This window comes from Rhipicephalus microplus, chromosome 3 (assembly GCF_043290135.1).
Source record: "Rhipicephalus microplus isolate Deutch F79 chromosome 3, USDA_Rmic, whole genome shotgun sequence".
Lineage (NCBI taxonomy): Eukaryota > Metazoa > Arthropoda > Arachnida > Ixodida > Ixodidae > Rhipicephalus > Rhipicephalus microplus.
This window is the reverse complement of record NC_134702.1, coordinates 3,579,196-3,593,649: the sequence shown is the minus strand read 5'-3', so window position 1 is coordinate 3,593,649 and position 14,454 is coordinate 3,579,196. Positions and strand designations below refer to the sequence as shown.

Genomic DNA, 14,454 nt, shown 5'->3' with positions numbered 1-14,454 from the left:
GGGCGGTGATTAGTCGAGATAAAGCGTTAGCTTGAAGAGAACCTCCACAAAACGGGAAGTCGTGCCTGAGAAGGTCTGTGATTGGCTGTGGAAGTGCCGCAAAGTCTTTGACGAACCGGCGAAAGTATGAGCATAGGCCCACGAAACTGTGAACTTCATGGATAGAGTGCGGAACGGAAGAGTTCGTTACTGCGCGTACTTTTGCCGGGTCTGGTCGTACAGCGGAAGCGTCAACAAGGTGACCCAACACAGTAATTTGACGAAGACTGATGCGGTACTTCAAAGAATTCAGCTGGAGGCCGGCATGTCAGAATGTTGATTGAATGGTCGAAAGTTGTACAAGGTGTGTGGCGAAGGTGGGTGAGAAGATTATCACGTCGTCTAAGTAACGCAAGCACGTCGCTTGTTTAAATCCTTGAAGAAGCGTGTCCATCATTCTCTCGAAGGTTGCTGGCGCGTTGCAGAGACCAAACGGCATTACTTTGAATTAGTAAAAGGCGTCAGGGGTAACGAATGCAGTTTTCTCAGGATCCATTTCGTCTACAGCAATTTGCCAGTAGCCAGATCGGAGGTCAAGGGATGAAAAAAAAGGTGGCGCCATGAAGACAGTCAGTGCGTCAATACGTGGAAGAGGATGCACGTCTTTCTTGGTTATTTTGTTGAGGTGCCGATAATCAATACAGAAACACCAGGAGTCGTCTTTCTTCTTTACTAAGACCACTGGGAAGGCCCAAGAACTTGACGATGGTTCGATGATGTCTTTCCATAGCATGTTTTCCACTTCCTTTTGAATCACTGCTCGTTCTGATCTGGACACGCGGTAAGGCCGACGGTGGATAGGCGCAGAGTCACCAGTGTTAATTCGGTGCTTAACAATATTTGTCTGGCGCAAGGAACGATCACTGATATCAAAAATGTCACCGTAAGGGGCCAAAGTGCAGCAGAGAGCGTCGGCCAGACCAGGCGAAATGTCTTGTCCAATCACATTTCAAAAGATGGCTTCGGCAGAACCGGGTATCCGTGAGACTTCGGCTTGGTCCGGAACAGTTACAGCGACAACGTTTATGCCACTTTTTATGGCAGTGAGTTGAGCAAGCGACAGCTGGTAGGGACACATGGGGAATGGGCCGAAATTTAGAAGTCGAAGACACACACAGTTGTCCACTATGGTGGTGATGGTATGCGGCACTGTAACACTACGCGTCATTCGTGCGTCTATTATCGGTGTAACGATGTAGTCTCCGTCAGGAACTGGAGGGGTCGATGACAGACAGACGCATGTCACAGCTCGAGGTGGCAAGCGAACAAAATTGCTTTGACCCAAACGGCTGACGGGTTTTTCACAGGCAAGAGCAGGGGAAGGTTGAGGCTGAGCGTGCCAGAAGAACTGTCAATTAAAGCCGAGTGTGCCGACATGAAATAAAGACCTAGTATGAGGTCATGGGGGCAACGATCTAGAATGGCAATAAGGATTACGGCGTGACGACCAGCGATGTTGACACGACCAGTGCACATTTCGACGACTTCTACGGTGCCGCCATCGGCAACACGTATGGCTTGAGTCGTAGAGGGCGTCATGATCTTCTGAAAACGGCGGCGTCGATGTGTGCTCATAATAGATAGGTGGGCGCCTGTGTCAACAAGGGCAGTAACAAGAACATTGTCGACTTTTACTTCAATGAGACTTTGGTGTGTGTGCAGCATCAGTAGAGGGTTTCCGGGCGTCGTTAGTATTGCAGCTTCACCTCAATAAGCTGCAATATCTAGTTTTCCTGCTGCGATCGTCGGCGAGGAAAAGCACCGAGGCGGCGGAGAACGGCATTGGTCGCGTAGCAGCGACGGTGAGTGGAAGTAGCGTGTCCGGAATGATTGATTTGGGGGGTTTAACGTCACAAAACCACCATTTGATTATGCGAGACGCCGTAGTGGAGGGCTCCGGAAATTTTGACCACCTGGGGTTCTTTAACGTGCACCCAAATCTGAGTACACGGGCCTACAACATTTCCGCCTCCATCGGAAATGCAGCCGCCACAGCCGGGATTTGATCCCGCGACCTGCGGGTCAGCCGCCGAGTACCTTAGCCACTAGACCACCGTGGCGGGGCAGTGGTGACCGGAAGAAGGGGCGTCAGTGGGGAGAGGCTAGTGGGGAGGCGGCGAGTAAAAGTTGGATGGTATAGCGGCTGGACGTCCAGAATTGGTAGGGCGCATATAAGTAGGACAGCTATGACGTGGTGGGTTGAACCAGCGGCGACGGCTATAACGAGAAATATGTCCAGGTTGATGACAGGAAAAGCTGATAGGCTTGTCGTCAGGGGTTCGCCATTGCGTAGGGTTCCGGAAGGGCAATGATGGAGGAGATCGGCGAGCGTTACCTGAGGGGTATGGGCGTATTTCAGGGTGAGTCACGGGACACACTGACGGCACTCCTGTCTTACCACAGCTTGAATGAAGGCTGCCAATGGCTGTGATGGGTCAGTGACTTGGGCTGTAAAAACAGGCTGTCGAATGACAGCTGGACAGGCAGCTTGAAGCTCCTGACGAACAATTCGGGTGACATGGTCATAGATGGATGGTTGGAGAGCGGCTTCATACGATGAAGTTGCGGCCGTGTTGGGCAGTCATGTCAATCTCTGCGTAATACGGCAGCTCTTGTCTTGTACAAACCGCCGGCAGGCACTCTTTGATGAGTTCATTGATGGTTTTGACGTTAGTGTAGACAAGCAGGTTGAAGGCATCATCGGTGATGCCTTTAGGCACATTCGATACTTTCTCAGGCTCGGGCATGTGTTCATCAACCTGGCGGCAAAGGGCGATGACGTCGTGAATATACGCGACGTAAGATTCGGTAGACGTCTGTGCCCGAGTAGCCAACTGATTTCACGCAGTTATCAGTCGTGCAGCGGTGTTCCCAGAAAGGCCAAGGATCTTCTCCTTCAAAGTGTTCCAGCTGGTAATGTCGGCTTCGTGCGTCTCAAACCACACCCGCGGAGGGCCATCAAGGTAAAAAAGCACGTCGGCAAGCATGAGTGTCGGTTCCCACCTAAAACTGGCGCTGATCCGTTCATAGACGTTGAGCCACTTGTCAGCGTCAAGGTAATCTTGTCCGGAAAATACGCCAGGATCACGAGCAGGAGGTAGGACCACGTACGTAGGAGTCACAGAAGAGGCGGGTGGCGAAGACGATGTTCCTTGAACTTGCGACATAGTAGGACTCCTGATAATGCGGCCGTTGCGGGGCTTCGTTATGGGTACAGGGAAGGACCAGCACGTCCACCACAAATACGTTACGTAAAATGAGACGGGATGTGACTATTTGTCAGTGTATTTACACCGATAAAATCGCAGCGCAGCACACAGAGCGAGCAAGCCAGTCCTCTTCGTCGTCTTCTGTGCACAGAATGGTTCACCCTTCATGCGATAGCTACGTAGCAATGTTATGATCATTACCAAAGTTTTGGTTCAAGTTAGCCCATGTGGGCTCCGTAGCGTTGCGCACAAAAATAAGGCCTGGGGTTGTTCCTTGACAAGTCGATGTGCCGCATCTAGTCGGAAATGCTGGGTCTGTAATCAATGTTAACTCTAAATCTGTCGCTTCTCGCCATAGACTCTCCCCTTTCTTTGTATTGTATTGGTAAACCCATGCGTGGTAGGGGGCGTTGAAGTCTCCAGCAACGATTAGCGAGAGTCTCGAGCTATTTTGATTGCTTTGATAAGTAGGGACTTGAATATTTGCTTCAATTCCTTCGAACTACTGTAGATATAAGAATAAATATGCTTTCCTGATTGCAAATTAAGGAGTTAGGAATAACTTCTGTCATGATGTATTCAATTTTGCTGCCTGTGATCTTAGATCATGGCTGATATATGTAGCTTTTTTATAAGCTAGGGTTGCGATACCCCTCCCACATTCGACATTCTTTTCCTCCGAACAATACTCGGGCAAAGTAACGTTGGAGGTGAGCGTTTCTTGGAGTAAAATACCATGTGGTTTCTTGGGGTGAGATCGAATAAATTGCTGCAGGGCACTTTTTTATGTGGGTAGGCCCTGCAGCTCTATTGCCACATTTTAAATTTACTGGTCTGTGGTGCCATTGTGCTTCGCCTGGAATCCATTAATTAGTTCAGTAAGACTTTTGGAATTCGTGTGCTGAACAATAGGTTTATGGGCCCTGGTAGCCAGAGCTGATCCAACGTATTCTTCAAATACGCTTCAATCTGGAGAACTCGTTTGTTGTTGCGCTCTTCCATAGCTGAATTGCCTGATCAGCCTTTCGTTTATCTGCCTCATGCTATGTCTCACTGCTGTGAGCAATTATTTGACTTCAGATTTCGCCCTCGTAGGCACTTGTTCACATGGAATTATGGCTCGTTTCTTAGGCGCGTGTTTTGGCTTGTCGCCTTCCTCATTGGCAACTTCCATGGGTAGAGAGACTTCTGATTGATTGCTAGCTGAGGTTCGGTTGATTTGTACGGCTGTCTGAGACTTCTCTCTAATTTCTTCTGTTTCCGTAATGAGTTTTTCTATCATAGCTCTTACTATTTTCTCTCTCTAGTTGTGCTATCTCATCCCTGTACTCTGTAGTGCTCACTCACGCGTAACCGCCAAAGCAGAGACAGAGGCCTGATATCAAGATGAGCGTCGATGAAGCTTTCTCTCATATATATATATATATATATATATATATATATATATATATATATATATATATATATATATATATATATATATATATATATATATATATATATATATATATATATATATATTCCCGACATGAGCGAGTACATACGTCACTGTGATACTTGCCAGCGCTGCAAGAAACGGAAGACCAAACAATTTGTTTCCTTGGAGTCTTTGCCACCAGCAGAACAACCATTTGATCTTCTGACCATGGACACTATCGGAGGTTTTTGGCAACTACTGCTCATCCAAAAGATTCATTCACTTAGCCGTTGATCATGCCACCCATTATGTCTGGGCTTTCGCACACAAGATTGAGACCTGCGACGCGTACATCTCTTGCCTGAAGAGTATCTTCGCTGCTGGAAGGCCTCGGAAGTTCCTTTCCGACCGCGGCACAAGATTCGCTGCCGGAAAATTTAAGCAGTTACTCAAGCACAACAACTATGGAACTGTCGCCCCGACACAGCTGAATTGGCACCCAAATGAAGAAGACGACAACGTGGTTGTTGTGGGTTGGACTCTCGAGCTTCTCCCGTTGGCCTGCTTGACTGTGCGCTCTCTAAGCCGTTAGCAAGACCAGCTCTCGGTGAATAAATCTTCCCCGTAACAATATTCATCAGCTTTTAACAAGCTCACAACGCCCGCAGTGTAATGGCCTAAGCGAGCGCACTAATCAGACGATCGTTACTCGCCTTCGATGCAAGATCAACGACGAACCCCGAAAACCGTGGCCGCCTCTCCTCTCGGACGTTGTCGACGAGTACAATGGAACACCTCACGAAGTCACAGGCTACCCACCGTGCTTTCTTATGTATGGCACACCGTCGTATCCCTATCTTCTTTCAGGCGTTGCCGAAAATCTTCAGGAAGCTCGTACAAACGCAGTCCGCAATTCAGTGGCATATCACGAAAAAAACAAAGCAGACATGACAAGAAGTTCCTTCCATTAAAGCTTCAAATGGGAGACTTTGTTCTATATGAAACACCCTGGCACCCGAACCGCGGCAAACTCAGCGCGATCATGGAAGGACCCTGTACGATCATACGCAAGATTTCGGCAGTTAACTACGAGATTGACCGCCGCGTGGCTCTACTCGGTCACCAGAATGACATCGTTCATGTTAAGACTTAAACGATATCATCCGCCCCTGCATCTACGTCTCTCTCGGGGGAGGGGGGAAGCGTGTGACGAATCACACGAGAATGGTGTGGTAGAATGGTAGAGAGGGAGGAAGACGAAGACAAATAAATGGTTCATCGTACAGCCATCACGTCTCCTACGTCACATATATATTTACGTTTCATGGTCTTGCTGCTAGTGCGGTGGTTTCGTTCACATGAAATATTGCAAAACTGGTATGACATGACATGAGTGCATGGCGAACAAAAGTGACTGTCCCTAACGTGAAAATTATGAGATGCATGTAAGTCATGATTCAGGACTACGCTCATGATGCGCTCGTGGTCGTTTCGCTAGCTTCACATAAACCAAATTTGGTATTACGGGACGTGAACGGATGACGAAGGTATATGACTCGTGCAAACATGATGATGATGAAATGCGTTTCATGCACCAACATGACTGCATGCTACGCTCAGAGCACGCTCTCGGTCGTTTCGCTGGCTTCACATATAGCAAATTTGGTATTCCGTGACTGAATAGAAGACGAAGGTAAATGGCTCGTTCAAACATGATGATTATGACATGGAAGTCATGTAGGACATAATTTACTTCCGCCTCGTAATGTTGTGCCGATTTTAAAGTGCCATATCAACCTTCCTCATCAGTACTTAGCATGTCTATTGCCACTGTGCGTGGGATTTGGCAATTTTTTCCTTTCCATTCCTCCCTCCTTTTCACTCCTCGTGTGCATCACTACTGAGCTGCCCTACCTGATAAAGACAGTTGGGTGCACACTCTTCGTTAACTAGGTACAAGTACAAACCTTCCCCTTTTCAGAGGGCAAAGCGCGATCACAGATTTTCTGGCTCACAGTGACCAGACAGCAATACACTTTTTGGTCTTTAGGTAATGAAATGTTTTGTGAGTGACACAAGTTGACGTTGTTACGCAACCTATGTAAAGTAAATGTAAGGAACGCGTAACAGTTCTGAACACCCGAGAAAAAAACGCACTTGTGCACAATTAAATTTTTATATCTGGCTTCAACCATGACTGAATGAAGGAAAACTGAGAGGCAGAGGATAAACCAGAAACATCTTAGCTTGGTTAAAGGAAAAGGCAAGGTGAAAGGAGGAAAAGAAAGAAGGGAATCAACGTCCCCGTACCACGATATGAGGGACGCCGCAAAGGAGAGGGCACTCGCTCACTGGATTTCGTGCGGACCGATTGTGCCCCCGCGATCTCCGACGACAGCGCAGCTCGGGCAGACCAGCCCGGACGCAGTGAAGCTCTCGCTGAGCGGTACCCCGTCCTCGCACTCCTACGACTGTGTCCATCTTTGCTATCTTCTTCTTATTACTGTATGTGTGTCTCTATGTCCTTCTCCCTACCTTTTTCTCTATCCCTTCTTACCCCCATCCCTCGTGAGCAACTGTTGAGGCGTTGGATGCAGACAGTTACGGGGATCACATTTATCTTCTTTTCTCTCTTTTAAGAACTACGTAAGAAAAAAATTCAACATCTGTTGTTTTTTAACCTGCACTGACATCACACGGAACCCGGACCCCTGCCACTTCGCCTGCGCCGACAAAGGAAATGAGCAATGACTGCACTGATGCGCTGCACTACTGAACTAACATGGCCTGACTCTGATTCATGCATTGGCGTCAACTCTCCTCCCTGTAAAAGGGTTTGGAGATAAGCGTGTTGGTACGATTTCATTGCAGGAGTGATCTCGAATAAACAAGAGTTTGTGCATCATCTAGCGAGGAATGATCCATTGCGCTGCCCTAAAAGCGGCTCTCTCCTCTCAGGTGGAAGGCCGCATACACCTATGTGCTGCACACCGTCTGCTATTCCATGGACTTCGATTTGGCGGCAGACCTCCGAGAAACCGCATTCGCCGAATGCCCCGAGCCATGGAAATATAGTGAGTGGCACTTTACACATGTTGTCTTCTGAACGCTATATTCTTTGTTATTATTATATTGGAAAGATTAATGGGCTTGCGTTGGCTGCTCCTCACAAAGAAAACGGAACGGAAAGAGGAAAGAGAGAAATATGGAAATGCCATGGTTACCCAGGTGTAACACCAGTCATCCAAAACATAGTGCACTCCTAAAGCGCATGAGTTACAAATACAAATACACATGACGCGTAACAGTCACACATGAATACACATGACGATCATAGCCTTATACAGTTTTCTCTCCACGAAAACGGTTTTTTATGCTAATCCCTTTCCATTTGCGTTCTGGAATGAAATTTGGAACAAAAATTTTGGAACTTTTTGAGCAAAAAGACCAATTGTGCTGAGCAAATAAAACATGAAGGAGAAACTATTGTCGACAAGAAAACTATTGCCAATCATTTCAATTTGTACTTCCATATCGTTTTTTTCAGCCTCTAACGAGCCACTGCACCAATTTTTTCGAAGTGATGACGACGTTCCAGATATTTCATCTTTACCCGGTATTGTTTCGTTGCTCCTGAATTTGAAAACTAAAACTTCAACCAGTCCTGACCAAATTCCCAACACTTTTTACGACGATATGCCGAGATGCTATCGAAATTCCTTATAATCATTTTCCGCGCTTCCATCCGTGCCGATCGCTTGTCTCGTGACTGGAGAGTGGGACGCATTGCTCCAGTGCACAAAAAGGGTGATAAAGATTTGGTGCCAAACTATCGTCCGATTTCTATAACGTCTTCGTCTTGCAAAGTGCTTGAACATATCATAGCTAAATTTATTATAAGGTTTCTTAATGAAAATAACATACTTTCGGATGTTCAGCATGGTTTCAGGAAAGGATTTTCCACAGAAACGCAGTTAATTTCTGTTGTGCACAGTTTTTCCCAAATTTTAGATAAGGCAGGTCAAGTTGATGTCCTCTTTTTGGATTTCACGAAGGCATTCGATCTTGTTCCTCATGATAAGCTTATTCAAAAACTGCAATCGATTGGCAATCCAGAATTTATAATTTCCTGGATTTCTCCCTATTTGTCTGACGGCGTTCAGTTTGTAAGCATTGCCGGTAATTGCTCTCACCCGCTCCCTGTAACTTCTGGGGTTCCCCAAGGGAGTGTACTTGGGCCTTTATTATTTTTAATTTATATTATTGACATTGTTGATACTGTTTCCTCGCCGGTTCAGATCAGACTGTTTGCTGACGATTGTGTGCTCTTTAATGAAATAACTTCCTATGACGACCAGGTCTTGCTAAACACTAACCTCCAAAATATCTTTGCATGGTGCGAGCAATGGGAGATGAGGTTAAACAGAGACAAAACCGTCTTTATGCGAGTAACCAACAAAAAAAAATATTTCACCATTTACGTATCAATCCGCTACCCAGACACTAGCTGAGGTTGTTGAGTTTAAGTACCTTGGTTTCACTCTAACAAACGACCTCAGCTGGAATAAGCACATCTCTAATATTTGCGCATCGTCTTTCCGTAAACTTGGTCTTTTGAGACACAAACTAAAGCATGCTCCTTCTACTGTAAAAAAAACTAACTTATTTGACTGTTATACGCCCCTTATTAGAATATACCTCAATCGTCTGGGACCCATACACAAAAAGAAACATTGAGGCTCTCGAACTAATCCAACGCAAAGCGGTACGTTTTATTTACTCAAAGTACCGAAGAACTGGTTCCTCCACAAACCTTATGAGAGAAAACAGTATACCCACACTTGAAAAACGCCGTAAAACTCACAGGCCCAAATTTCTTTTTCTTTTAAATAACAACAAGCTGTCAGTAAACCGTGATTTGTATCTGAAACCGCTTATGACAAGACAAACCCGGCATCGACAAACTCATTCATTAACACCGTATTTCGCCAGAACAAACATTTTCAAATACTCGTTCTTTCCTCGAACCATAAACGACTGGAACTGCCTACCTCAATCGTTAACCGGCTCTGTAGAGGCACTTGAGCGTATTTAACCATGACCTATGTTTTTGTATCTTTTGTATATGACGTATCTTTTTTGTTCTTGCTGTTTTACACCTGTGTGCAATGTTATAATCTCTGCCCCTCCTGCTGGGGCCTTTAAATGGGCCTGCAGTATTTCGTAAATAAATAAATAAATAAATAAATAAATAAATACTCTTTGAGCATGCAGCTGCCAATCAGCACAGCCATAACTTGACAGTCATTCTAAGTTCTCAGTACATGCACACGGTGTGATGATTCACGTTATTACATGATGTCAAAAAGACTCCAACAGAGCGAAAATCAGCTTTGCAATTAGTAGCGTGGGGAGAGCTCGCACAGTACGAGTAGGACATAAACTTCGGGAGTGTAGTGCTCTGCGCCAGCTTACTTAGGTATCTAGCCGCGTAAATCCTATATAAAGTATGGAAACAAGGTTTCTTTGTACGTGTTCACTTCTGGCTGCTTCATCGGCGAGGTCGTTGCTAGAGATACCGCAATGGCTTGGTATCCACTGGAACACAACGTCGTGTCCTTCTTCGGTCGCATAGTGCAGCATTTCTATGATTTCGCACGCCAGTTGTTCATACGACCCGCGACAAAGTGCCGACGAAAGACATTGTAGAGCCGCCTTGGAGTCGCAGAATACTGCCCAATAAAATTGTGTATATTGGTACAATGTGCTACACACACAGACGCCCACGTGGAACGAAATATTTTGTCACTCGGAAATATGTGGGTGACAGCGAACGTAAAAACATAGACGGCAGATTCGGCTTCAATCATCTTTTTTTTGTTATTCGCTACACCCAATGGCAAATGTCAGTTCACAACCACAAAACTTTCATTTGATCGCAAGCCATTCATCAAACGCAGCAACATTCTTGGTCGAGCCCCGCCGCGGTGGTCTAGTGGCTAAGGTACTCGGCTGCTGACCCGCAGGTCGCGGGTTCAAATCCCGGCTGCGGCGGCTGCATTTCCGATGGAGGCGGAAATGTTGTAGGCCCGTGTGCTCAGATTTGGGTGCACGTTAAAAAACCCCAGGTGGGCGAAATTTCTGGAGCCCTCCACTACGGCGTCTCTCATAATCATATGGTGGTTTAGGGACGTTAAACACCACAAATCAATCAACATTCTTGGTCGAGAAATCCTGGCTCCCAAGCGTCGGGGTCCGATTGCCTTATTCCATACCCGTTCAGTTGCTGTACCAGTGGTTTGCACACACCGGCACTTCTGGTCACCCATTACTATGCTCTGTTAGTAACTAAAGTGAATAAACTTAGATTGATGAACTGTACTCCAGGCAGTCTAATGACGTTAATTTCAACACCATGAATTTATGAATGGAGAAGGAAATTCATCTAAGATTCATCTAGCTGATGTAGCGATCAAGCTATGCCTTGACCCAGCGGGTCATTCGCCACGCCGGATTAGTGCCAAAAGGATAGTCTCGCCACGGCTGGACGGAGGAAGCAACAGGGGCCGACTACACGAGACGGCGCTTACCGATTGACAGCGGCGCCAACTGTGTGGAATGTTGCCAAAGAGGGTTATGGAGCCGCCGCTCTATCTCCCGCCTGGGCCACGCATCGTTAGCGCGTTAACCAGCAGGCGACGACGGCGCTGGTCAAAGGGCTCTCCCCAGAGGATTCAACGAACCTGGCACCTCTCGAAAGGGCGCGCTAAGATCTTCCCGTGGGAGCGCAGCGCGAGGCCGGCACCAAAGGGGTCGAGGCGCCTGTGCGTCTTCCGCTCTCCCCCTCCCTGTTCTACGGCAGCGCTGCGACTAGTGGCAAGGGTGTGTGTCTATGTGCAAGCCAGTGTTGTGCCTCTATGAACATACATGACGGGCGGTACTTCACTGAGAGGAACTTCCACATCACCATTGGTCCGCATTGTTTTGTGTAGTGATCCCCAACCTAGGGACCTAGGGAACGGGGGTCAACAAAAAGGGCGTGCAGCGCCTCGCCCAACGCTCCTCTCTTCTCTTCTCTTCTGTCTTCATCTCGACAACGCACTGTAAAGATGTAAATAAATCCGTTGAGTTTGCTCAAAGCTCTCCCCTAGTCCTTGGCTCGACGGAGCGACGGCGACCGGCCCCACTACCCGCAGACAGCGGTCGCCACGACGCGCAACAACTAGTTGTTAAGGTTTGGAAGGAAGGAAGTTGCTGATGGCATCCCACCGCTGCCACCAGTTGTTGCGCGTCGCAACAACTGGTGGCATTTCAGCCACCATTTCAGCAACTGGTGGCAATTTCAGCCTGCCTCTGTCAGGTTCGCGGAGTGGGCCCGAGCAATGCGTGGAAAAGAGTGGCCATGCCCTTTTTGGGCTCGCTCCTGTGCTGCGGTGTTTAGCTATTGTGGCCTTTCTTCTAGGACCACGTCGACACTCTTTTCCACGAAAAGCTCTAAATCTCCACCGCGCATACCGTCGCGAGGACTTGCGCTGTGACCTACCGCTTCGCCTCTGGCGTCTTACTGTACGCCACAAGGGACCTTTCGTTGAACGGGCCGCTGATCTACCATTCTTGCTTTCGCCCGGCTGATTGCTACGTATGTCATCCCTTTGCTTTCTCGCGCGCGCACGCTTCACTCTTTTACGGCGACGTTTGCGACAGACCTTTTCCCTACTACTTGGAAGTTCGCTTTGGGTGGCGTCTTTAGAGTTTAAGGGCGCTTCTACACAGCCTTGAGTACCACTTCGGCGCTTTGATTTTCTAGCACTGTTGCCATGTCGGGCTGATTCACCTGTGTTAACTTTGTACTGACGCACCCAACTAACCTGGCGCCTCCCATTTGATTTCATTTGCGATGGACCCACTGGTCCCTTTTCTTTCGTCCGGCAGTTCAGACGCATACAAATGAACTTTGACGCCGACGCAAAATTCCTAGTTCTGCTTGCTGCGCTAATAGGCTTCGAACCTTTCTCCACACGCGTAGAGCTGCTTGTCTCACTCGCGGCTCTCCGACGTCTCTTGCGTCTGCGCCGCTTCCTGCGACTCGTCTCTGAGCCTACCGCTCGCAGCTCAAGGTCGCTAACACTCTCACTGCACTCGTCAGCTGTCGACGCTGCGCCGTCTAAATGATTTTCGAAAAAATCACCTATTTCACGCTCTAGACCGGCGGACAGCTTGACGCTCTTAAGAACAGTGCAGCTGCTTTCCTTCAAACACTCTAGCTCGCATCGCTGAGAGCTGTCTGCGACTGCACTGATATCCCCGCTACTTACTTTCGCTGCTTCTGAGCTTTCTTCGATGTCCTTGCGTACTTTCACACTGTTTGCAAGTTCCACCGTTGCGACAAACACAGTTGAGGTCTGTGCCAGATTGTCTACAGCTATTCTAGCTGTCTCGCTAGTATTAAACTGGCACAGCACCTCGTCGCATTCGCTCTGGCCTTCGTCGGCCTCTCTACTCAACGCAGCTTCTTTCGCAGCACTCAGATTTGGTTCATCGTCGAACCTGCTGCTGTCATTAAACATGCTAGCCTTCTCTAAAGCTCTGGGCTGCACCTCACTCATTTGGTCACCGCACTTCTCATGCGCTACACTTGCGGATATCTGAATCTTCCACCGCGTCGCCTCGACTTTTTGTTCCGACAGTTCCATCTCTAGGCTGAGTGCTCGCTCAAGCTCTTCCCCTCGCTCCCGTTTTTCTATCTCCCGTTTTCACTCACTATTCACCTTGGTGCTATGAGAGACACGCGGACCTCTCTCAGGCTTGGTTTTAATACCAGCACACCGTCGCGCGTTCTTCAACGGAGCGTTCGTGAGCTTGTACTCCATTTGCTTTCTGTCAGCTCTGATGCCGAAGCACCGCAGTAAGGCTGCCTTAGCTACATGGTAATTATTGAACTCCTCCTCGGAAAGGTACCTTATTCTACCAATTAAGTCGCACGGAAAGACACTCAATAAGGCGATAGACAAATAGTCTTCGTCGAGCCTTAGGTCTGTGCAAACATTCTCGTAAGAGGTTAGGTAACTCTCTATATCCTCGCCCTCTTCGAATGCATGGATCTTCGAATTTACTTGAGACCATCTAAGGCACTGTATTGATCTTCTTGTCTCTTCCAGTTTTACTTTAAGGCTTTCCTTCCACTGCTCTCTCTCTTGCTCTCGCCTTGCCTGACGCTCCTGTTCCTGTTGCTTTTGAATCTCGTTCCACGTTTCTTTAATACCTTCACTGGTCAGATTCAAGCCCTCGATAGCGCTAACAATTGCGTGTTTCTTCATCCCCGCATCTACTTCTGCTCCCAGCTCCTCCCCCAGAATCAGGAGCTGATTCTTCAACAAACGCTTCCAATCCATGACAGAGAACTAGTGTGGTGCAGCTCACTCTCTACCCAGAAGTTCAGTAAATAACAGCTTCTGTGGTAGCCTCTACCAGCGAAAAGATTGCACTTCTATCTTATCAGCCTGGCAACCAAAAAACCAAAGCCAGCACTCACCAGTCCACAGCTGCCAGTCTCAATGATCTCGGCGTGTTGTTCATTCTCCGTCCTCCAGGCTCACATCCAACCGCTTGCCATCCAGTTGTTAAGGTTTGGAAGGAAGGAAGTTGCTGATGGCATCCCACCGCTGCCACCAGTTGTTGCGCGTCGTGGCGACCGCAGTGTGCGGGTAGCGGGGCCGGTCGCCGTCGCTCCGTCGAGCCAAGGACTAGGCGAGAGCTTTGATCAAACTTAACGGATTTATTTACATCTTT

The 14,454-nt window shown here is 47.8% G+C and overlaps 1 protein-coding gene across 1 annotated transcript in view; it reads left to right on the top strand.

Moving 5' to 3' along the window:
* Nucleotides 1-14,454, top strand: part of LOC119160112 (uncharacterized) — a 151,356-nt gene that overhangs the window by 113,629 nt on the left and 23,273 nt on the right. Inside the window, exon 13 of the mRNA XM_075887655.1 lies at nt 7,624-7,739. Within this exon, the coding sequence (XP_075743770.1) occupies nt 7,624-7,739 (116 nt within the window). The remainder of the gene's footprint in view (nt 1-7,623; nt 7,740-14,454) is intronic.